General features: G+C 44.8%; 1 protein-coding gene across 6 annotated transcripts in view; it reads right to left on the minus strand.

The window, feature by feature from the left end:
* SEPTIN6 (septin 6) overlaps positions 1-26,308 on the minus strand; it is a 69,605-nt gene that overhangs the window by 33,830 nt on the left and 9,467 nt on the right. For all 6 annotated transcript variants that reach the window (XM_007178593.3, XM_007178592.3, XM_057537550.1 and 3 more), the window contains 2 exons: positions 21,376-21,490; positions 13,767-13,962 (listed from right to left, as the gene is read on the minus strand). In XM_007178593.3, coding sequence (XP_007178655.2) covers positions 13,767-13,962; positions 21,376-21,490 — 311 coding nt within the window. The remainder of the gene's footprint in view (positions 1-13,766; positions 13,963-21,375; positions 21,491-26,308) is intronic.

Here is a 26,308-nt window from a genome sequence, read left to right on the forward strand (position 1 = left end):
CTTGTTAGAAATCCAGACTCTCCAGTCCCCAACCCAGACCTACAGGATCAGAATCTACATCTTATTAAGAGCCTCAGTGGCTTGTATGCAACTTTAAAGTTTGAGAAGTGCTGGCCTATATCATCTTCCTCGTCACAGAACTTGCCTTGCCTCTTCACGCTACTGGTAACCTAATTCTCCCCTGAGGGCCCTGCAACCCTGAGGACCCCACAACCCTGAGGAAGGCATTGCCTGGCAGCCCCCTCCTATGTAGGCTTCTTTTTTTTTTTTTGGCTGCGTTGGGTCTTCGTTGCTGCGTGCGGGCTTTCTCTAGTTGTGACGAGCGGGGGCTACTCTTCGTTGCAGTGCGCGGGCTTCTCATTGCAGTGGTTTCTCTTGTTGTGGAGCACGGGCTCTAGGCGCGTGGGCTTCAGTAGTTGTGGCGTGCGGGCTCAGTAGTTGTGGCACACAGGCTCAGTAGTTGTGGCACACAGGCTCAGTAGTTGTGGCTCGCGGGCTCTAGAGCACAGGCTCAGTAGTTGTGGCGCATGGGCTTAGTTGCTCCACAGCATGTGGGATCTTCCCGGACCAGGGATTGAACCCGTGTCCCCTGCACTGGCAGGCGGATTCTTAACCACTGCACCACCAGGGAAGTCCCCTGTGTAGGCTTCTTATTCTCCCACAACCTGTGTACGCTGGGCTCAGTGTGTGGGCATTCAGGTAGCCACTCAGCCCCACTTCTAGGGCGTTACTCCTCTACCTCAGTGTAAAACAACTTTCTCCATTTGAGGCCTGTTCCATCCTCTTCTGGTGGTGCCTGACCCCGCCTTTCTCCCTGTTCTGGGTGACTGCAACGTGCTTGCGGACAGGCCATCAACCTTCAGCCTCTTTATTCCTTGATCGCCTCAACTTCACCAACCTCCAGCTCCCTCTACTTCAGCCACCTACACATCATACCGTTTGCCAGGCCAGCTTCACCCAAGACAGCTTCTAACACCCCACTATCTGGCCACCACCGCACAACTTCCCAGCTCTTCTATGCCTTCAGTCTGCCTAAACCTGATCTTTCACCTCATAGAATCCTCTGGTACCTTGACCTCTCCATTATCTCACAGGATATCAACCCCCTCTTGGCCTCATCTCCTTCTCAGCCCAGGCTGACCCCCATAACTGATTGTCCAAAACACTCTTTTATCAACTCATCTCCCACCACACCCCTGCTTTCTACCCTCCTTGCCTAGCAAAACTGCTGGGCTGAATAAATTTCAGGATCTGCTCTCTGCTCCTACACCACTGCTGCTGAAGTTGACTCGACGAAATCACAAAACTTTGGGTCTTGGGGACTTCCCTGGTGGTCCAGTGGGTAAGACTCCACGCTCCCAATGCAGGGGGCCCGGGTTCGATCCCTGGTCAGGGAACTAGATCTCACGTGCATGCCACAACTAAAGATCCTGCATGCCACAAACTAAAACCCGACGCTGCCAAAATAAATAAATAAATAAATATTACACAAACAAACAAACAAACACTTTGGGTCTTGGCACCCAAATTCCTGGCCTCCAACCTCACAAAGGCCTTTAAAACAACATGACAATCCTTTTGCTCAGCCTTGATTGGCTCCCTTCCTACTGCTTTCATTGACCATGCCAAACTTTCAACACTTTCCTCAAGCTCCAGAACTTATTGATGACCCCTTCCCTCTCACAAGACGGTATTATCTTCTATTTTATCAACAAAATCAAGGTCACCAGGTTCACACTACCCCAACCCACCTCACTCCCTCCCCTTCCCTGTTCCCTTCTGGTCTCTGAGGATGAAGGGTCCCTCATCCTGTTCAAGGTCCACCGCCCCTTGTGTACCTGATCTTATTCCTTTCAGGCTCTTTGAGAACCTGGCTTCATCTATCAGCTCCTCACCTACTACTGACTACTCCCTCCCGCAACCTATAAACAGGCTTAAGTCTTCCCTCATCTCAAAAAAAAAAAGACTTTTCCACAGCCCAATCCTCCTCAACCACACATTTCTCCCCAACTACTGCCCTGTGTCTTTTCTTCCCTTAGCAGTCAAGTTTCTTTTCTGCACCTACCACAGGGTCTGGCGTATAATAGGTGCCCAATAAATATTTAATGCATGGATAGAGATTTTTTTTGAAAGAATAATCTACTCATTTATTTATTTTTACTTCTCGTTCATTCCTCAACACACTGTAGACTGTTTTCCACCCTCACCAGCATCCTAGCTGAAACCTTCAATGGATACTTTGGGGGTTTTTTTGTTGTTGTTGTTTGAAGTATAGTTGATCTACAATGTTGTGTTAGTTTCAGGTGTATAGCAAAGTGATTCAGTTATACTGTATATCTTCTTTTTCAGATTCTTTTCCATTATAGGTTATTACAAGATATTGAACATAGTTCCCTGTGCTATACAGTAGGTCCTTGTTGTTTATTTTGTCTATAGTAGTGTGTATCTGTTAATCCCAACCTCCTGATTTATCCCTCCCCCGCTTCCCCCTTTGGTAACCATAAGTTTGTTTTCTATGTCTGTGAGTTGGATACTTTTGGTTTTAAATGATGAAAAGTTAGAGGTGTTTATTTTCTTTTTCCCATCAATGTATATATCATTCATTCATTCAACAAATGTGTACTGAATACCCACTCTAAGCCAGGTCACTACCTTGTACTCATCCTGCACGACTTCAAGACTTAGCCCAATCATTCCTGATCACCTCCTCTCCCCTTTCAGCAACCTGCACCCTATACTCCCACCACCAGGCTTGATTGCTGCTCTTCCTGTTCCCACAGGCCCCCTCCACATACCTCTGTTACTGTACTTACCACATTATGTAGAGTTTGTATACATATTTGCCCCCTCTACTAAACTACAGGCACCTTAACTACAGACTGTGTCTTATTCCTCAGTAGCCCTGGCACCTCACACTGTACCTGGCACACAGTAGGCATTCAGTATTTTATAAACTGAACTAGATCCCCTGCATCAATTGGTTACTATTGTCTATTTCTCTCACATCTGCCCCCTCCTCTCCATCCTGGAAGCTTCTGCTCCTGTTCAATCCCTTGTCATCTCTCCCATCCTCATAAAACTCACCTGTGACCTTCCTGCTTCCCTCTAGACACTGCTTTATCTTTTTCCCAGCTCAGAAAAGCTTTTTAAAGGAGCAGTGTATATCCACTTTATCTGTTTCTTTTTAAATTTTTTCAACTCTTTTTATCTTTTATTTTTTAAAATTAATTAATTAGTTAAAAATTTTTTGGCTGCGTTGGGTCTTCATTGCTGAACACGGGCTTTCTCTAGTTGCAGCGAGCGGGGGCTACTCTTCGTTGCGGTCAGCGGGCTTCTCATTGTGCTGGCTTCTCTTGTTGCAGAGCACGGGCTCTAGAGCGCAGGCTCAGTAGTTGTGGCACACGGGCTTAGTCGTTCTGCGGCATGTGGGATCTTCCCGGACCAGGGCTCGAACCCCTGTCCCCTACATTGGCAGGCGGATTCTTAACCACTGCGCCACCAGGGAAGTCCCAAAAATTTATTTTTAATTATGCAAGCAATACATGTACTTAATCTACCCTCCTCAGAAGTAACTACTAATGGTAGTTACTATTTTTAGTTTGTTGATTATTTGTGCAAACTTTTTTCTCTGCTTCTATAAACAGAGAGAGGGAGAGAGAGAAATGTTTGTTTTACTGGGAAGGGGCAGATTTATACAAATGGCATCATGATCTGTGTATCATTCTTCAACTTCTTTTTTTCACTTAACAACATGCTTATGTAAGTATATATAGATCTAACTCATTCTTTTACACTGCCAAATACAGTTCCATGGTATGGTTGTACTATAGCTCATTTAGTTGCCTTATTGGTGGAAATTTAGACTGTTTAAAAATTTTTTTTCGTTCCATAACCAATGCTGCACTGAACATTCTTTTTGTATGCTTTTTATGAACATGTACAGTTGTTTCTCTAGGCTATATTCCTAAAGGTGGACCTGCTGGATCATAAGATATTCACATTTAAAATTTTAATAGATACCATCAAATCTGCCCTTTACAAAATCTGTAACAATTTACACTCCCAGCAACATGAATAAAATTACCTGGTATTAACGGATATTATATTTTTATGTTTTATTTTTGCAAATCTGATAGATGAAAAAAATACTTCATTGTTTCATTTTGCATTTCCCTACTCACTGATGAAGTTGAATGACAATCATTTCATATGTTGATGGGCCATTTACATTTCCTCTTCTGTCAATTACTTGTTTATTTCTCATTGAATTGTAGAAGCTCTTTTTACATTTTAGAAAAATCCTTTGCTATACAGGTTGCAAATATTTTCTCCTCATCTGTAGTTTGTTTTTACTTTTATTTATAGTATCTTTCAGTAGACTATTGACTGAAAAAATGCACAACCTAAAAGTTGAGAATTATGTTCTATTTGGTGGACAAAACTGAGGACTTAGCCCAGAAGACAGCTTCTCAGAGAGCTCTGTGGGACCGCTCCAAAGAGGTAAAGGAGGAGCCACGATATACAGGGGTTTTTGCAACAAAAACCAGGCAGTCAGAACATCAAAAGATTACTGTTAATTAAAGAAGACCAGACATCTCAAGTTAATGATTGTAGCACTTTTCTATGTATGGGAAGAGGCAAGAGTCTGGCTGGGCTCATTGAAATCATGCCTTTGACAGGCATCTTAACTATCTAGGGCCAATATCCTGCTTTTCTCCATCCATTCTGAGTCCCCTCAGGGTGCACTGTTGCAGGTGGCCATGCTGGCTTGATGGTCTCAACATCCTTTGTTTACTGAAAAAGCAGGCGACATTTTTCATCCACAAGAAAAAGGTTTTTGTTTTTGTTTTTGTTTTTAAAATTTAAATCTGTCAGTATTCTATGACTTTTGGATTTTGTGTCATGATTAGAAAAGCCTTCTCTAAGGGATCAATACCAGAATAACTGAGGCAGAAGAACGGATAAGTGACCTGGAAGATAAAATAGTGGAAATAACTACTGCAGAGCAGAATAAAGAAAAAAGAATGAAAAGAACTGAGGACAGTCTCAGAGACCTCTGGGACAAGATTAAACACACCAACATTTGAATTATAGGGGTCCCAGAAGAAGAAGGGAAAAAGAAAGGGACTGAGAAAATATTTGAAGAGATTATAGTTGAAAACTTCCCTAATATGGGAAAGGAAATAGTTAATCAAGTCCAGGAAGCACAGAGAGTCCCATACAGGATAAATCCAAGGAGAAACACGACAAGACACATATTAATCAAACTATAAAAAATTAAATACAAAGAAAAAATATTAAAAGCAGCAAGGGAAAAACAACAAATAACACACAAGGGAATCCCCATAAGGTTAACAGCTGATCTTTCAGCAGAAACTCTGCAAGCCAGAAGGGAGTGGCAGGACATATTTAAAGTGATGAAGGAGAAAACCCTACAACCAAGATTACTCTACCCAGCAAGGATCTCATTCAGATTTGATGGAGAAATTAAAACCCTTACAGACAAGCAAAAGCGAAGAGAATTCAGCACCACCAAACCAGCTTTACAACAAATGCTAAAGGAACTTCTCTAGGCAGGAAACACAAGAGAAGGAAAAGACCTACAATAACAAACCCAAAACAATTAAGAAAATGGTGGACTTCCCTGGTGGCGCAGTGGTTGAGAATCTGCCTGCCATTGCAGGGGACACGGATTTGAGCCCTGGTCTGGGAAGATCCCACATGCCGTGGAGCAACAAGGCCCATGTGCCACAACTACTGAGCCTGCGCGTCTGGAGCTTGTGCTCCGCAACAAGAGAGGCCACAATAGTGAGAGGCCCACACACCACGATGAAGAGTGGCCCCCGCTTGCAGCAACTAGAGAAAGCCCTTGCACAGAAACGAAGACCCAACACAGCCATAAATAAATAAATAAATAATTCAAAAGAAGAGAAAATGGTAATAGGAACATACATATCGATAATTACCTTAAATGTAAATGGATTAAATGCTCTAACCAAAAGACACAGACTGGCTGAATGGATACAAAAACAAGACCCATATATATGCTGTCCACAAGAGACCCACTTCAGACCTAGGGACACATACAAACTGAAAGTGAGGTGATGGAAAAACATATTCCATGCAAATGGAAATCAAAAGAAAGCTGGAGTAGCAATTCTCGTATCAGACAAAATAGACTTTAAAATAAAGACTATTACAAGAGACAAAGAAGGACACTACATAATGATCAAGGGATCGATCCAAGAAGAAGATATAACAACTGTAAATATTTATGCACCCAACATAGGAGCACCTCAATACATAAGGCAAATACTAACAGCCATAAAAGGGGAAATCGACAGTAACACAATCATAGTAGGGGACTTTAACACCCCACTTTCACCAATGGACAGATCATCCAAAATGAAAATAAATAAGGAAACACAAGCTTTAAATGATACATTAAACAAGATTGGACTTAATTGCTATTTATAGGACATTCCATCCAAAAACCACAGAATACACATTCTTCTCAAGTGCTCATGAAACATTCTCCAGGATAGATCATATCTTGGGTCACAAATCAAGCCTTGGTAAATTTAAGAAAATTGAAATCATATCAAGTATCTTTTCCAACCACAACGCTATAAGACTAGATATCAATTACAGGAAAAATTCTGTAAAACATACAAACACATGGAGGCTAAACAATACACTACTTAGTAACCAAGAGATCACTGATGAAATCAAAGAGGAAATCAAAAAATACCTAGAAACAAATGACAATGAAAACACGACGACCCAAAACCTATGGGATGCAGCAAAAGCAGTTCTAAGAGGGAAGTGTATAGCAATACAATCCTACCTTAAGAAACATCTCAAATAAACAACCTAACCTTACACCTAAAGCAGTTAGAGAAAGAAGAACAAAAAACCCCCAAAGTTAGCAGAAGGAAAGAAATCATAAAGATCAGAATAGAAATAAATGAAAAAGAAATGAAGGAAACGATAGCAAAGATCAATAAAACTAAAAGCTGGTGCTTTGAGAAGATAAACAAAATTGATAAACCATTAGCTAGACTCATCAAGAAAAAAAGGGAGAAGACCCAAATCAATAGAATTAGAAATGAAAAAGGAGAAGTAACAACTGACACTGCAGAAATACAAAGGATCATGAGAGATTAGTACAAGCAACTCTATGCCAATAAAATGGACAACCTGGAAGAAATGGACAAATTCTTAGAAATGCACAACCTTCCAAGACTGAACCAGGAGGAATACAAAATATGAACAGACCAATCACAAGCACTGAAATTGAAACTGTGATTAAAAATCTTCCAACAGGACTTCCCTGGTGGCACAGTGGTTAAGAATCCGCCTGCCAATGCAGGGGACACAGGTTCGAGCCCTGGTCCGGGAAGATCCCACGTGCCGTGGAGCAACTAAGCCCGTGTGCCACAACTACTGAGCCTGCACTCTGGAGCCTGCGAGCCACAACTACTGAAGCCCACGCACCGCAACGAAGAGTAGCCCCCACGCACCACAATGAAGAGCAGCCCCCGCTCACTGCAACTAGAGAAAGCCTGCGCACAGCAATGAAGACCCAACGCAGCCAAAAATAAATGATAAATTTAAAAAAAAAATCTTCCAGCAAACAAAAGCCCAGGACCAGATGGCTTCACAGGCGAATTCTATCAAACATTTAGAGAAGAGGTAACACCTACCCTTCTCAAACTCCTCCAAAATACAGCAGAGGGAGGAACACTCCCCAACTGATTCTACGCATCTACAAATAGATGGAAAGATATACCATGTTCTTGGATTGGAAGAATCAACATTGTGAAAATGACTCTACAACCCAAAGCAATCTACAGATTCAATGCAATCCCTATCAAACTACCACTGGCATTTTTCACAGAACTAGAACAAAAAATTTCACAATTTGTACGGAAACGCAAAAGACCCCGAATAGCCAAAGCAATCTTGAGAAAGAAAAACGGAGCTGGAGGAATCAGGCTCTCTGACTTCAGACTATACTACAAAGCTACAGTCATCAAGAGAGTATGGTACTGGCACAAAAACAGAAATACAGATCAATGGAACAAGATAGAAAGCCTAGAGATAAACCCACGCACATCTGGTCATCTTATCTTTGATAAAGGAGGCAAGAATATACAGTGGAGAAAAGACAGCCTCTTCAATAAGTGGTGCTGGGAAAACTGGACAGCTACATGTAAAAGTATGAAATTAGAACAATCTCTAACACCATACACAAAAATAAACTCAAAATGGATTAAAGACCTAAATGTAAGGCCAGACACTATCAAACTCTTAGAGGAAAACATAGGCAGAACACTCTATGACATAAATCACAGCAAGATCCTTTTTGACCCAACTCGTAGAGAAATGGAAATAAAAACAAAAATAAACAAATGGGACCTAATGAAACTTGAAAGCTTTTGCACAGCAAAGGAAACCATAAACAAGACCAAAAGACAACCCTCAGAATGGGAGAAAATATTTGCAAATGAAGCAACTGACAAAGGATTAATCTCCAAAATTTACAAGCATCTCATGCAGCTCAATATCAAAAAAAACAAACAACCCAATCCAAAAATGGGCAGAAGACTTAAATAGACATTTCTCCAAAGAAGATATACAGATTTCCAACAAACACATGAAAGAATGCTCAACATCATTAGTCATTAGAGAAATGCAAATCAAAACTACAATGAGGTATCATCTCACACCGGTCAGAATGGCCATCATCAAAAAATCTACAAACAATAAATCCTGGAAAGGGTGTGGAGAAAAGGGAACCCTCTTGCACTGTTGGTGGGAATGTAAATTGATACAGCCACTATGGAGAACACTATGGAGGTTCCTTAAAAAACTAAAACGAGAACTACCATATGACCCAGCAATCCCACTACTGGGCATATACCCCGAGAAAACCATAATTTAAAAAGAGTCATGTACCAAAATGTTCATTGCAGCTCTATTTACAATAGCCAGGACATGGAAGCAACCTAAGTGTCCATCATCGGATGAATGGATAAAGAAGATGTGGCACATATATACAATGGAATATTACTCAGACATAAAAAGAAACGAAATGGAGTTATTTGTAGTGAGGTGGATGGAGTTAGAGTCTGTCATACAGAGTGAAGTAAGTCAGAAAGAGAAAAAGAAATACCGTATGCTAACACGTATATATGGAATCTAAGAAAAAAAAAAAAGGTCATGAAGAACCTAGGGGCAAGATGGGAATAAAGTCACAGACCTACTAGAGAATGGACTTGAGGATAGGGGGAGGGGGAAGGGTAAGATGTGACAGGGTGAGAGAGTGGCATGGACATATATACACTACCAAACGTAAAATAGATAGCTAGTGGGAAGCAGCCGCATAGCACAGGGAGATCAGCTCGGTGCTTTGTGACCACCTAGAGGGATGGGATAGGGAGGGTGGGAGGCAGACAGCAAGAGGAAGGAGATATGGGGATGTATGTATATGTATAGCTGATTCACTTTGTTATAAAGCAGAAACTAACACACCATTGTAAAGCAATCATACTCCAATAAAGATGTTAAAAAAAAGAGAAGAAAAGCCTTCTCTACCCCCAAAGTTATAAGAATATTCTCCTATATGTTTTCCTCATATTTTTAGAAGTTGTTTTTAATCCAACTGGAATCTATTTTTGTGAATGGTGTTTGTGTGGGACGGTCTCATCTTATTTTTTCCTAACGGATGGCCTATTTTCCCATCATGTTTTCTTGAATAGTCCATTCTTTCCTTGCTAACTTACAAATGCTAAATTCCCATATAAACATGGATTTGATCTTGGACTCATTTTTCTGTTCAATTGCTCCTTTTGCTATTCTTTTTTTTAAAATAAATTTATTTATTTCTTTATTTTTGGCTGTGTTGGGTCTTGGTTGCTGTGCACAGGCTTTCTCTAGTTGTGGCGAGCGGGGGCTACTCTTCGTTGCAGTGCCTGGGCTTCTCATTGTGGTGGCTTCTCTTGTTGTGGAGCACGGGCTCTAGGCGCACAGGCTTCAGTAGTTGTGGCACGTGGGCTCAGTAGTTGTGGCTCACGGGCTCTAGAGCGCAGGCCCAGTAGTTGTCGCACACAGGCTTAGTTGCTCCGTGCCATGTGGTATCTTCCCGGACCAGGGCTCAAATCCCTGTCCCCCGCACTAGCCGGTGGATTCTTAACCACTGCGCCACCAGGGAAGTCCCTCCTTTTGCTATTCTGATGCCTTTACTTCCTTACCTCCCATTCACTCATGGCAATCTAGTTTCTACCCACGATTTCCCTGGAATTATTATTCCTAAGTGTATTAATGACCTTCATGTTGCCAAACCCAATGGATATTTTTCAGTTTTTATCTTCCTGGACACTATCATTCCCTCCCATATGCTCCATAATACAACTCTCCCTTGATTCTTCTACCAATAAAAGTCACGATCATAACAATATCTTCTGTTCGTTAGTTACCCCGTGCCAGGCACTGTTTAAGCGTTTCCCTGTGCCATACACGTGGAGTATGCCTCACCCATAACCCTCTGGGTAGATATCAGTATTAACATCATCCCCACTTTACAGAAAACTGAGGCGTAGAGAATTTAAGTGCCTAGTTGTAGTGTAAGCCCTGACAGTTGTAACTTGCATTTTTGTAACGCGAGTGTCTGATTTAAGCTTTGATTTCGGAGGCATCCACTTCAAAAAGGCACCTACTTCAAGGACAGCTATCTCGAATAAACACACTGCCAGCCACAGAAAGATAAGGAACCAGCCCCGTCCACCTCCCCCCTACCCCAAGCTTCCTTGTTTTAAAGATATTGGTAGATTTCTATAACTGACCATTTAGGCCATCTGTTTTTTTCTCTCCCCACGTGTTAAATTCCCGCTCTTATGTTTTACATTCACCAATAAAGAGTAAGCCCGCAAAACCACAGGCCGCCTACCCTCGATCCCTATGAAAGCAGAACCCCAGGCCCAGGTGCTCTCTCTCTCTTTCTCTACCCTCTACCTCGCTGTGTAGCCCCAGGTGTGACTTGTCCTTTCCAGAACCTGTGAGTAATAAACCCTTTTCTCCCCTTCAAGTTTCCTGATGGTTATTACTGAGGGCGTCTTGCAATCATAATAAGAACCACAAGGGCCGGTCCAGCCACAACATTGGTTATGGATAGGCTGAGACCAGTACAAAACGCTTGTCCAAGATCCCTGAGCTAATAAGTAGCAAGGTGGGATTTGAACCTAGGTCTGTCTGAGACCAAAGCCTAAGTTCCTAAGCACATCCCTTTCCAGCCTGTCCTCTGTCTCCCTCTCGAGTTCCTTTTGCTTCAGCAGCTTTCAAATGGTGCCCTTCTCCAGGATATGGCCTTCGTCACTGCTCTTCTCAGTTTGCCCCTGCACCCTGGGTAAAGCAGGGCCTTCTGATGCTCTCTTTCAGTGCAGCTGCACTGACCTATCTATGTCCTCATGGCCCTGTCAGAATGGAGAAAACATGGCTTTTTATTACAAATCCCTGAAGCTTACTCCACTCCTGTTCCCCAGCCCATTTCCCGGAGGCTTCTCATTTTTACTTATGCGAGTTTGTATTATTTGATATAAGCATGTATCACATTTATAATCAGGAAAAACAGTAAGGATACTAAAAATATAAGAGAAGTAGATTAGCCTCTAAGGGCCTCTATCAGTTTGGCCCTCCCAAACCATCATTATGCAGGCGTTTTCCAATGTTAGATATGTCGACTATATGTTACTGAGAACTGTGAAAAATTTATTGGAGATGCCGAGCAATCTGCAGCTGAGATTAATCACTCATATTGTGACCCAAATATCCCCTTTCCCCAGGGTTTAATTTATTCTCCACCAAACAAGATTAGCACAATAAGCAGGCCTATACAAAGCAGAGGTGTCCTTCGTCTAGAATTTCAAATGGAAAACAGAATTCAGTTCAATTATTAAGGAGCTAAATATATTTAATCATTATAAGGAAATGAGTATGGCTGTTGTTATTTTAAGGGAGAAATAGAAGAATTTGGGATACAGTTCATCTGAGAAGCAAGGGAATCCTCAAAGGATAAGCAGACACTTTGCTCAAAATGATGAATGACCTTTTCTGCGAAGAGCACCTGTGATAACCATGTGACTTGTAGTTAAACGCAGATGGTGCCTGACGCCCTCCCCCTCCCTCAACCCAGCCCTCATCTCGTCCTCATCTGAGCCTCTCACTCCAGCCCTCACTGGCACACCGTTCTCAACCACCCACAGTGTCTCCTCCTACCTCTCTGCTTATTCCAGATCGGTCTCTTTCCAGGATGTCTTTCCCTCCATCTGCTTACTTAACATCCTCAGGTTTTTATCTTTAGCCCAGCATTCATCTCACTCGGCTCCAATCCCTGGATGATCTTACGTGTGTCTGTGGCTGGAACATATCACCTGTACCTTGATAACCCAAGTCTGTTTCCAGCTCTAACCCTGCATATGCAGCTGACTACCGATAAAGGTCATCTCCTCTCTCGATGGTCCGCAGGCAGCTCAAACTCAACACGTCCTAAACACAGCTGATTCTTCTTAAACCTGGTTCTCTTATGGTGACTCTTACTGAATGCCGCCACCATCTGTCCACTCTCCAAAGCCAGAAATCCAAGCCTCATTTTAGGTTCTTCTTTTGCCTTCCCAACCCCCAAGTCCTGTTGAGTCTACCTACTCAGTAGTTATCAAATCTGTCTCCTCTTCCCTGTCTCAGCACCTGTTTCACTGCTGGCCTCAATCAAATTGGTCCAACAGTCTCCTAATTGGTCTTCCTGCTCTCCAGCCCATCTCCACACTATCCCAAAGCCCCCTCTTCAAAGGCCAATTCGACTACATCATTCTACTTCATAAAGCTTTTCAGTGGCTCCTTATCTACACATTCTACAACCCCTCCATGATCTGGTCCCTGCTTACCTCTTCAGGCTCATCTCTCCTCACTTTTCCCCTAGCTCACACCAAGCACTGGCCCAGGGGCACAGTAGGTATCGCGGGGCCCTAGGTTTACACGATTTGAAGGGCCCTCCAAGAAAGATCAAACAACACAATGACTAGACATTAGTTCCAGGGCTCTGCAGGCGCGTGTGCAACTGAGGGCCCTGAAACAAGCTTCACTAGCTTCACAGTAACTCTACCCCTGGTCTAGCCAAACAGAGAAAGCTCAGTCCCCTAGAACATGCCACAGTCTTCCACATCCCTTTGCCTTTGTACAAGCAGCTGTCCCTGCCCAGGATGCTGTTCCCAACCTTCCCTTGTCTGTCCAGCAAAATCGTTCACCCTTCAAAGGCCAGCTCAGGGGCACCTCCTCTGTGCAGGCCTCCCTGACCTCCCTGCATGGAGCTGATTGTTCTCTCCTTCACGTTCTCATTGTAGCTTGTCCTTTACCTCTGTGTACCCTGTCCTTTACAGAGCAGGTCACACTCAAAGGAACTTGTTTGTTTAAGACCAGGTTTCCCCGTGAGTCTTTGCCTCAAGGGCAGAGACAAGGTCATTCCTTTTTAGATTGTCAGAGCACAGCAGTACCTGGCTCAATAAATGTCTGCCGAATGGAATAGAAAGACATCCTGCTTTGGGCAAAGCGTGTGGAGTAGAACACAGAAATAGACAGGGACCCTGGGCGGAGGCGGCGCTAGTGAGCTCTCTGCTGCCTGCCTGCATCATCTGAGAGGTCCAGCGGGACCTCAGTGGTGAACTCCTCCCCGTGGCCTCCCACTAGCCTCCCCACCCCACCGCCTCCCTTACCTGTCCTCCTTGTTGATCTGGTCCCCGAAGCCCACTGTGCTAACAATGGTGAGCTTTAGCCCCACGTTGCCTTCTTGAAGGTCATATGTATTGGACCGGAGCTGGACACCCGGCTGTGTGTGGGTGGCTGGCTCCCCCTCGAACTTGGTGTTGAACAGGGTGTCCATGAGGGTGGACTTGCCCAAACCTGTCTCTCCTGAAAAACAAAAGAATGAATTATGATGCATTCACACAATGACCACGCAGCCATTACACATCATGTTTCGGATGCATATTCACTGACATGGGAAAATGTACACGGTAAGACACTAAGTGAAGCGCACATAGAACTACATGGACTATTTGATCTCAGTTAAGTGAAAAACAGTATAAGGAACTGCACCAACATATTAGCAGTGGTCATCTCGGGACAGTGGAACTGGGGTAATTTTTCTCTTAGTCTTCGTATTTTTGTGTTATTTGAAAATTGAGTATGCATTGTTTTTATAGTCAGAAAAAGAAACCATGTTAAAGGCAGTGATGGCGAGGTAGAGTTATGCCTAGAAAAAGACTGGAAGGGCATACAATGTACTCTTACCAACGGTCATGTCTGGGTGGTGGGGTTATGTGCGCTTTTCACTTCTTTCTTTATGCTTTTCTCTATTTTCCAAGTTTTCTACAAGGAACGTGTATAGCTTTCATAATAAAAATTTAAGGGCTATTTTCAAGTTTAAAAGAAAGGGACAGCAGTCCCTCATCAAATAAATATCCTCTCCTCTCAGTCCCCACCTCTCCCTGCCAGGCCCAGACAGCACCCGGATATGTATCCCAGTGGGGAGACCATTTTTAGCTAATGGAGAGGGAATTTAGCAGGCCACAAATTACTCTTCCCTTTAAATTTCAAACAAGCCAGTCAATTGTTTGTTTAACTAACAGGCTGCGGGATACTAATAAATTAAACCCCTGGAATTTCAAAACCACTGGCTTTCGCACCAGGGCGACGAGTGGGGTAAGGGCTGCGGGAACTGGTGAACGTTTGTGGAGGTTATTCCTGAGAGACGCAGAGGATGTCAAGTCACGGCCAGGAACCAAGGACCGCGCTTTGAAGACCCGGGCTACCCTGCCGTTCTGCTATCATCACCCCTCTTCTCCCTTTCCCTGCTCCCAACCCTTGAGATGTGAGAATTGACACATCTTCCCAGTTGGGAATGGGGGGAGTGGGTTTGCCCTGGGCAAATCCTGGCCTGGCAAGTCCCCTCTTGTGACCAACAGCACATATCTGCACGGCAGTCCAGGGCTAGGGTTAGAGCTGCACAACCAATAACCGTAAATGGTCCATCTCCCCTCCCACCTCTGGGTGTGTCTAGCTTTGCATCTTGCAAACCTCTTTTATCCCCAATAATGAGCTATGAAGGCAGGAGGTGCTTTTAAAAATATCTGTCTATGCTGAGAGCTTTCTGTATGTGGAGAGATCAGTGAGAGAGAGAGAGAAAACAAGGAGAACATTCAACTCAGCCTGGCTACCCGGCCCCCCAGCCCAATTTCATAGCCAGGTCTGACTAATGTGGTTGATTGCCAAGGTGCAGGGAAATGGTTCCTCACACAGATCGTGCTTCCAGCCAGGGTCTGCTATACCTATTAGCAGCAAAGACTCTCCCAGAAGAGGCCCTTTTTTCCCTCCCTAAAGGAACAGGAAGTATTTGGGTCCCCAGAAAAATTTGGTGAGGTGGGGGCCTTTGCCATGGGAGGTGGCAGACTTGGCTAAGCAACGGAATAAATCGCCCCCCTCCCCGCCCAAGGTGCGGGTGCCGCTCCACTGCAAAGGGGCCAGCGCCTCTGAGACGGGAACACAGGGCGGCTGCCTGTCCCTAACTCGCCTTCCCTCTGGGAGTTGAAGCTTAAGCTACATTTTCGCCGGTCTTTGTATGTGCCTAATAAATTGTCCGTGTACATCCCCACTTTCAGACCCTCTCTCCTGTTCTGTGAGCTCTCTGCTGAATGCCCCGCAGCTCCTAGATCGTGGCGGGCCCTGACTCCCCAGCACCCAGAGCTGGCTCCCTGACTCCCTGATCCTAAGACTTCTCAGAGAGCAGGGGATGGGCAACTTCTGGTACTCCCCGGGAGCGCCTAGCAAGAGGCTCACACAGAGGCCTCAGGAGCAGTACCACAGAGGGAAGGGCCCGCCCTGTTTGCGCAGCTGTAGAAAGGGAGGCCGGGTGGGCCGGGCAGGGCAGGGCAACGGGGAAAATGACCACACGGATGCCTGCCAGTGCAAAAGGGCTGTGGAAATTAGATGCTCAATGATGAGTGCCTGGAAGAAAAGACCCGGCGGGTGTCTAGGGAATTGTGATAAATGCAACATGAGAAGAGGGCAGAAAATCAAGTGTGCTTGTCCCATTGCTATCGAGTGCTCCCGTTCCAGTTTTCCATCAATGTGGAGCCTGGGGGAGGGGAGGGGTGGGAGCTCTCTCTCGATGGCTGGCACAGACCCAGCCTGAGCCTGGGATGTTGTCCTGGGCCCAGTACTGAGGGAGGGAGGGGAGCCACTCTCGGTTCAACTCAGATCAGGTCAGCAGATTCCACACCCCTGCAGGAAGGTGGGGACTTGGCAATTAGATTCCAGCAGGAAACCTGAGGAGTCCCGAGGGGTCAATTTCTCTCTCCTCCTCCCTCCTCAGAGTGTACAGCGGGGTTTCTTAACCCCTTTCAAATCATCTCCACCAGCCCAGAGGATTTCCTCTCACTTGACTTAATGTAGATAGGATCCTGGAAACACCAGGTTTTTAAAAAAGAATTCAATTTAAAACATGGAATATGAAATCTGCTTTTTCAAACTATACTCCCTGGGCTAGTCTGATGTTGATCTCTCTACCCTGAGTTCAAAACCACTGTGACAAAGAAAAGCTTAGCCATTTTCCTCATCTGCTGTTAACATTTGCATCCTCTGGTACCTTGTGCAATTAAGTCCTTGCAAGTGATGAAATGCAGAGTCCCAGGCAGGTTATCACTAAATGACTGTGACCTAAGCCTAGCCCTTCCCCTTCTCTGGACTCCAGTCTCTTTTTTCCATAAAATGAGCAGGTTTGAGTAGTAATAATAACAGCTATTGCTTCTGGAGCACTTACTATGTGGGCACCACTGTAAATACCTTACATATATTTCCTTATTTATTCCCTAAAATAAGGCTGTGTATTAGATAATACTACTATTTGTCCTTAATTTACAGATGGATTAACCAAGCCACTTCCTAGCTACGTGAATGTGTCCCTGCTCTTCCGTCTCTCTGCACGTCACATTCCTCATCTATAAAATGTGGAGGAAGAAACTGGCCCAGGGTCACGAAAGTAGTATGTGGCAATGCCAGCATTTGACTGCAGGCAGTCTGACACTGGAGCCCATGCATGTTCTAGTGCGTCCCATAGGTGTGATATGTTGTTTCATTCAGTCATTCAACAAATATTTAGAACCTTTAATAGGAGCCAGGCACAGGTTTAGGAGCCGGGGATGCAGCAATGATCAGGAGCTAGTCTCTTCCGGCTCCGAATGTTGGAATAAACCAAGAGAAACGTCTTTGAGTTCAACCGGAAGGTGTCCAAAAGGGAACTCTCCAGGAACTCCTGTTGGCCAAGGGAGCCTATGGATGGGGACGAGGTCCTGCCTGGCTCTGTGACCTTGCCCTCTACTTCCTCCTGATCTTGCAGAGACCTGGCAAACAGTGGTGTGCTGGAGCCGGCTCGCCCGGCTTCCTGCAGCTCTTCCCAAGCCCATGTGCAGTGATGTCATGTTGGCAGCTTAAAACCAGCTATGGTGGGAATAACGACAGCACAAAAATTGGTAAATGCTACAAACCACGGCAACTTTTCTCCTGAGAGTGGGTTGTTTGACGCGGACCAGCACACCACCGCTGGCAGCCTGTCTTAGACAGGTGGACGGCTGCCTCTCCCAGAGACGGAGAGATGAAACCATCGCTCCCTGACCCTGAGAGAATGCTAGTTGCCCTTCCCCTCCTCCTGCACTGAGCCTCAATCCTGCTTCTCTTGTATGTTTTTTTTTCCAAGTTCAACAGAGCCCAGTTGAGCCTGGAATCCTGAGCAGTTTCAAAGTAAATATTATCATTATGACCCTTTGTGCTCGTCACAGGCATTCTCTGTTGCTGGCACATTCGGAGGGCTGAGTCTCCTTGGGGCTCTTTCCCAGCAGAACGTTTGCACTGCTGACTCTAGTGGTTCCTCCAACGCCTCCTGTACTATATCTAGAATCCTGGGATCCTAGTGATTTCCAAAGCTAAGCTAGTAGACTGGGAGTGGGCTAGTAGATTTTTTAGAACGGGAGGGGGACCTCAGCCCACTCGGTAATTACTGTCAACCACAGCATCTGTTGGAGAGGAGCCATAATATGCTCACACCCATGTGCCTGGCCCTCTAAAAATAATGATCGTAGGTGTCATCATCAGTGCCCTTATGTATAAATTATGCTCTTGATTCATAAAAATTCCCCCTCTCAATCCCAGCATGCACATGCACACTTATGCACGGAGGGTACTCACTCCACTAGGCTGGGGCCTCTGATCAGCAGCCCAGCACAATAAACAATACTGTGATAAAAATATTCTAGATCTCTGTTAATAACCAAAGCCAGTGTTACCATAATTTTACACTTAAAATGCCCTATCAGAAAAGAAAAGAAAATCCTTTGGGGAAACATATTCTATGCCCAAACAGAACCGTTTTATAATCATCATTAAGGGAGTAAAGCTGACCGTTATGCACAGGCAGTAGGCATGAAAGTATGGTCACTGAAGGTCCTGAGAGAGAAACGATCACCTTCAGCAGCCAAGCTATGGATCCTTCGCCACGTCGGTGACGCTACCCAGCCCCACGGCTGGGCTGAGATTGCAGCCTTAGAGCCACCGTAAGCCGTCTGTGACTTTGGCCCAAATTGTGGGTTCTCAGAGCAATGACAGGCTTGTGAGCCCAGCCAGAGAGGGGGATGCATGAGTTGCAGGCTTTTTTGGATCAGGGATGGGGAATGCAGTTAACCCAGTCTGGGTGGGTGCATCCAAGGGGTGCACCTGCACGGCTAAGAGGGGAGCTATTAGGGCAGCCATTTCCTGAAACTTCATAAGTAGAGACAGAGAGAGAGGAGGTGACTCCTTGGGTGTGAGGGTCTCCTTTCTACCCTTCCCCTCTTGGAGGGTCTGTCCTGGGCAGTTGAGTGATTCCATGCCCGCAGGCGCACAGTGAAGCAGTTGCATATGTACGATGCCTGGGTGGGTAGGGGTTACTGTTTCTCCCACTTGGGACTTCCCTGGTGGTGCAGTGGTTAAGAATCCGCCTGCCAGTGCAGGGGACACGGGTTCCACCCCTGTTCCGGGAAGATTCCACATGCCGCGGAGCAACTAAGCCTGTGTGCCACAGCTACAGAGCCTGCGAGCCGCCAACTACTGAAGCCTGCACGCCTAGAGCCCGTGCTCCGCACAACAAGAGAAGCCATCACAATGAGAAGCCTGCGCACCGTGATGAAGAGTAGCTCCCACTCACTGCAACTAGAGAAAGCCCACGCACAGCAGCGAAGACCCAACGCAGCCAAAAATAAAAATAATAAATAAATAAATAAATAAATATTTCTCCTGCTCACTTTGCCTTGAGCTTGGCTGCCTCTTCCTCCGGGCCCTAGGGGAGCCTGTGGTCCACATGTCCAATTACCCTACGCTGCCGCCCTCAGAGAGCCATTCTGACCTATGCGGCCTCCCTCCTAAAGCTTTACTAGCCCACCCAATTGCACTTGGTGTGAGAGGCTGATGAGGGTGGGCCTGTCACTTCACTTCTCATCCCCTCAACTTCAGTGCAGGTCACCCGGAGCTCTGGGAGGAATGCCAAGGGACTCCAATATGTTTGTGTGGAAGTTTTTCAGTAATCAAATGTTATGTGAAATAAGCTGGCCATCAGCCAAAGATGGGAGAGATCTGGCAGTGCTAATATTGGATGTGATGGCATTTGATCTTGATGTCGATCACCATGACTGCTGTTTATTTTGTATCCCTCTCCTAATAGCACCTCATCGTAACCATGGGTAGACTTTTGGCATTTGAAGAATTAACAGCCTAGATCTGGACTCTCAGGCCCATGATATGTAAATCTGTGAAGCACATATTTTCATCTCATAGGTTCCAAAGGTGGTGCATGAGAGTGAGTCATTTCACTAGTGAGTGAGCCTAGCTGACTGCCTGTCAACCATACTTAGAAGTGGCTTTGTTTTCTCTACTTGTCCTTGAGCGTGTAGCTAATTCTCCAACAGAAAATGATCTGAGGAGTGCCAGGGAGGGAGAAGAAAAAACAAAGAGTCCAAGAAAATGAATGACCTTAGTTACAAAACAGAACTTTAGACTACATTAGAGAGTAGAATACCCAATTCAGTAGTGGTTCACACCCTCAGTATGAATGTATTCCCCGTATGCTCTATACAAAAATAGGAAAAGGCAATTAGCAAAAGTGTTTTGAGTGTTCCGACCAGCATGAAAACTGCCATTATTATGGTATTTATAGAATCATTAAGGTTTGGAGGTACGTCACTAAAAACATGCAGGTATGCCTTACCGCACTGTATAGTGAAAATTATACACTGTGATCATGTTTGCAAATTTGGGATTATTTAAGGTCTGAGGACAGATTCTCAAAGAATGTCAAGGAACTGCTTGCTGTTCCTGAGATTTGTTTGGTTGGTGCTTGACAGTTTCCAAAGTGCTTCTGCATTCTCAAGAGATGTCTCTGGCAGCGGTTACCGAAGCAGTGGGAGGGACAAAGGGTCAGGCAGACCTGGGTCCTTGTCATGGCTCTGCCACTTATTCTGTGTTGCCTCAGCTAAGTCCCTTATCCCCCCGAGTTTCTTGGTCTCCGTCTGTTCCATGAGGATATGAATGCCACTTGGTCTGTTCACTTCCCAGAGTCCTAGTAAGGACCCAAATTGTTAACACGGGAAAGGGTTTGAGAAATGTAGTGAGTGGTTCCTGCGGGGATAATTCATGCATTCATTTCACATACATTATTGAACTCTCTTTGTGCTGTAATTAGCACAGTAGAGGTGACTAAGACATGGTTCCCACACTTGAGACTAAAGGTCCAGGCACAGATACACTTAAAGGGAATAAAAAGAACTTGGCACACAGCTGTGTGGTCCCTGCACAGAGCTCAAACTGTACCAAGCACAGCAGGGCTGCAGAGGAAACAGACAGACCCAACCCACTGCCCACAGCTGGTAAGCAGGCATCTTTTCACAGCCATTACCTCCCTCCCAATTCTGCCCTGGCTCCTATTTTCTGCAGTCAGAACAAACCTGGTAAGAGTAGTTGAGCCAGACAGCTCCCTTACAGAGTTTCCACTGGGTGTGACACAGCTCAGCTCCCCCCAAGGTATGGCCCCGCATTCTGGTCTGGGCAGGGAAAAATGTAACTACAGCCAGCAGCTCAGCAGCTCACCAAAACAAGCAGAGGGATAAAAGACGAAGAGGGGCAGAAACACCCCTGCAAATAGATCAGAATGACACACTATTGAACCTAATGACCTGCAGAGCCACACCCAGCCATTAAGGATCCATATTCTGTAATAGAATTTCCTGCTATGGAAATACTCACCCACGCACAGGATGTTGAAGCAGAAGCCCTGGCTGACTGACTTATTCACCAGCTGGTCGGGCAAGCTGTCAAACCCCACATGTCCAGCCAGGGGGACAGTTCGGCAACCTTCACCCTAATTTGGAAGGGGAGGGAGGGGAGAAAATGAAAATGTGCTTAAAAGCAACCTGGGTCTCACTTCCCCATCCAAATGCTCTCTGTGCTAGGAATTAACACCCACTGGGGCCCATCTCCCCTTAGCTAGTCTCTGATCCAAAGCAAAATGACCCATTCGCTTAGAAATCATGGATTCTTGGGTACAGTCACCCTTGAGGCTCCATAATGAACGTCACATAGTTCCAGACAGAGCAAACTACAGAGGGGGCTTGTAAGGGGTGGGAGGGCAGGGGGTCAGGGGGTGAGAAGGTTCCCAGTCTTGGGCTAATTCTCCTCACAGAGACTCAGTTTCCTTTCACGTCTGTCAAATGAGATAATATTACCTTACAGATGATTGGGAGACTCAAATATGCCAACACATGTAACGAGCTTAGTACAATGCCTGGAATACGTGTAAGTATTCAGTAAATATGACAAAGGGACTTCAAAAAGCAATTTCTCTTCTCGGGACTCCCCTGGTGGTCCAGTGGGTAAGACTCCTCGCTCCCAGTGCAGGGGGCCGAGGTTCGATCCCGGTCAGGGAACTAGATCCCGCACGCATGCTGCAACTAAAGATCCCTCATGCCCGTGACTGTCATCTGGCAAGATTGTTACCCTCACACATCTCACCCCACACCCTCCAGTGGAGTATTCTCAACAGACAACCATATGCCATCATTCAGTCCTGGTTTGTATATTCTGGGCCCCAGAGGGGTTCCTGAAGACAGCTGGGTTTCATGAGTGGCCTGCATCACTCAGGGCTATATTCACCCCCTTTTGCTTTTCCTCACCCTTTTCTCGACGTTTTTATCAAAGCAATAAAAAAAGATCTAAGGGGCTTCCCTGGTGGCACGGTGGTTAAGAATCTGCCTGCCAATGCAGGGGACACGGGTTCGAGCCCTGGTCCGGGAAAGATCCCACATGCCGTGGAGCAACTAAGCCCATGCGCCACAACTACTGAGCCTGAGCTCTAGAGCCCGCGAGCCACAACTACTGAGCCCACGTGCCACAACTACTGAAGCTCGCGCGCCTAGAGCCCTTGCTCCGCAACAAGAGAAGCCACTGCAACGAGAAGCCCGCGCACCGCAACGAAGAGTAGCCCCCGCTCGCCACAACTAGAGAAAGCCCGCGCGCAGCAACAAAGACCCAACACAGCCAAAAATTAATTAATTAATTATTTTTTTTAAAAAAAGATGTAAGTTTCCCACTGTTCCTTCTTGGTCCTCAAGACTGCAGGGGAGACAGAAACCTAAGAGCCAGTATGCTTTCTTGATGGAGCCTCCTACTTAGCAGGCATCGGAAATTGGGAGGGACTCATAGAGTTGAGGTTTCCTGAGCCATATATTATCACCCCCGGCTGCCTCTTCCTGTGTCCAAATTCAGCACCATGAAACTTCAAGTGCTCCAGGGAGTCTGGTCCAAGTGCCAAAAGATGAGGAAAGGGAATTTTCAAACTGAAGACAGTGAAGGGCAGTGGGGAGAACTCCACATCTTATTCTTAAAGATTTATTTCATTGTCAAGCCTCACCCAAGCACCTCCCACGTGCCCACAGTTATCTCCCACCTAGCCCAGTGCTGTGAGAGCCCTAAATAGCAGAAGAAAGAGTATGGCCTTTATTCCCTAGGCAATGGGGTTTGAAAGGGGCATTTTGAGTGTTTTGAGCAGGGAGGGCCATGACACAAGTAGTCTTTTCAAAAGATCATTCCAGCTGCAGGGCTGCAGGGCGCTTGATCGATGGGAGGAGAGAGGGAGCAGGGGCAGGAAGACATATTAGGAGAGGACTCCAATAACGCTGAACTGGCAGAGTGACAGCCAGGCACTGTGACGATAAATGCTGCTTGAAGTGAACTGATCTGACTTGGGACTCAGGAGGGAGGAACAAATTTGAGAGCCGTCCTAAAGAAAGGATGAGACTCGGTGAATGATGGGGCAGAGAGAGTGCGGGAGCAATCAAAGCTATAAGGCTGCAAGGTCCTACGCCTGGGAGATTGCATTGATGGCACCAAGGGCAGAAAGAGGGAAGCCAGGAAAGGGTGCTTCAGTGGAAAAGTCGAAGAGTCTAGTTTTAAATAGCCATTATTTTAAAATTACATTTATCAGGTTTTTTATAAGAGTAATCCATGTTCGCTGTAGAAATTTTAAAACATATGGAAAATTATAAAGCAGAAAATAAAAATCACCCATAATATCACTCTCCAGAGATAATCACTATTAGTATTTACATGTATTTCCCTACAGTCTATATATAATACTTTTTTTTCTTTTTTCTTTCTTTCTTTTTTTTTTTACAAAATAGGGATAATCCTGTATATTCCTTTTCATCACCTGGCTTAATAACCTGACACTTAACATAGTATGGATGTTCTCTTGAGTAATTAAGTATACTTCTAAAACATTACTTTTTCGGCCACATAGCATTCCATTGTAGGAATTTACCACATTTTCTCAACCAGTGAAATGTCTTCCACTACTAGACATTTAGCGCGTTTCCAAGTTTTCAACATTATAAGTAATAATTCTTGTTCTTACAGGTTTGCATAGTCTCTGATTATTTCCTTAAGCTAAATTCCTAGAATTAAAGCCTGCTGGGTCCAAGGCCACACACATTGGAAAGACTTTGGTACACACTGAGAAATCATTCAACAGAGAATATTACAAATGTCTATTTCTAACGCCAGTATGCGAGACTGTCTGTTTACACATACTTAGACCAGCACTGAGTTTGAGGCTTTTTAACCATTGTGAATTGAATCATTGCAAACTGGCATCATGTAACTTCATTTGCATTTTATTAGTGAGAGTGAACTTTTTTTATTGTTCAACTATATATGTGTATTGTGTCTATGTATATGTGAGTTGCCTATTCACGTCTTTGTCCATTTTCTTAAAATGGGTGCTTGTCTTTCTCTTCTGGATTTGTAAAAGCATTTTCTATATTAAAGAAAACAAGATAGTTTTGATTTTATGGTGACACATCTACCCACTAAGTACTTAGCAATATGGGATTGTAGGCTCAGGGAGAATTCAGGACTGAGATATAAATTTAGCAGTGAGAGGTATGAAACTGGATGTGTTCTTCAAGAGACAGTACAGGGAGAAAAGAACTAAGGACTGAATATAAGCAATGCCCACAAGTAAGGAATGGGAAGATGAAAAGAATTCTTCCAAGGGGCGGGAGGATGATCAGAAAAGTAAGAGATGACCCAATAGTTTTCTATCACCAGGGGCCAAGATTGAAGTCAGGAAGGATTACAGAGAAACGACCATTGGTCTGGATTTGGTAAAGTCCACTGGTAACTTTTAGAATCCTTTTTTCTTCTGTATCTTTTTACCCGGTGTCCAATACACCTAAGTTAACTGGAAGGTTTGGGGACTATGGAACATGGAATCTGGGTAATGTGTCTTTCTTGCCAATCAAGATTTAAAGCAGCAAACTGTATATCTCAATCCTTGTAGTTGAGAAAGCTTCGAAAATGAATTTGTATATGCAGTTCCTGCTTTAGGAAATCCTGCCTAGCGAGCACCATTCACTCCTGCTTTGATGAATCTTAGATGTCAAGGTCACCGTTATGAATATCAGTCCTCATTGTTCAGAGGTAAATACGTAACGGTGAAAAGGACAGGACATTGGGCTGAATGGACACTGACCCCAGGACAGCCCCTGGAAGTTTCTTCCCTCTTCCCTCTCTAAACCTCTGATAGCTTAGCTCTTTCCTCTTTCTCCTTCACGTGGCCTGATTAATTGAGGACCTGACTGCTTTGATTGCAGTTAATTGAATGTTCCCTGGATTACAAAGTGCACAAAAGGAGATGGAACTGGCAACTTGGCCCAGGACGTCTGACACTAAAATCTTAAGTTACCATCTTGAGTAGCAGGTGGTACCACGTTTGACGCTTTGAACTGAGAGGCTAGAAAGGCCACAGCCACCAAAATGTTAAATGGCCCATCTCCCGTGACCTGCAACCTCCCCTCGGGATCTACTCTAGAGAGACTCACATGCCTGTACAAAGGTCCATGTACAGTACAAGGAAACTCATTACAGAATTATTTATAATACTGAAAACCTAGAAAAAAAAAACCTAAATGTCCGACAATGGGAAAAATATTGGGTTGGCCAAAAAGTTCGTTCGGGTGTTTCATAGGTTGTGACAGAAAAACCAAACAGTTAACTAAATTACGGTACGTGCATATGCTGGAATATTCCACAGCCATTAAGAAGAATGAAGTAGGTCTAGAAACCGAGTCACAGATGTAGAAAACAAACTCATGGTTACCAGGGGGTAAGGGCGGGGAGGGATATATTGGGAGACTGGGATGGACATATACACACTACTATATATAAAACAGTTAACTAGTAAGGCCCTACTGTATAGCACAGGGAACTCTACTCAATACTCTGTAATGGCCTCTATAGGAAAAGAATCTAAAAGAGAGTGGATATATGTGTATGTATAACTGATTCATTTGCTGTACACCTGAAACTAACACAACATTGTAAATCAACTATACTCCAATAATAAAAAAAAAGAATGCAGTAGGTCTATAGGTACTGATCAGAATATCTCCAAGACATATTATAATATAGAAAAAAAGAAGCTGTAGAACAATAAGCACAGTATGAGGCCATATATGCAAAAAAACCCTCCGTGTGTATGTGCACTTAAATGTATGTGAGAGAAAGGAGACTAAAAAGCCACCCACCACACCTAGAACTCAGGGTACCTCAGGGGAGGGGACTGGAACTAGGGGCTTACTCAGGGGGGTAGTCAGTGTGCTTCTGCATTGTTTGATTCTTT

Source organism: Balaenoptera acutorostrata, chromosome X (genome assembly GCF_949987535.1).
Source record: "Balaenoptera acutorostrata chromosome X, mBalAcu1.1, whole genome shotgun sequence".
NCBI classification, from domain to species: domain Eukaryota; kingdom Metazoa; phylum Chordata; class Mammalia; order Artiodactyla; family Balaenopteridae; genus Balaenoptera; species Balaenoptera acutorostrata.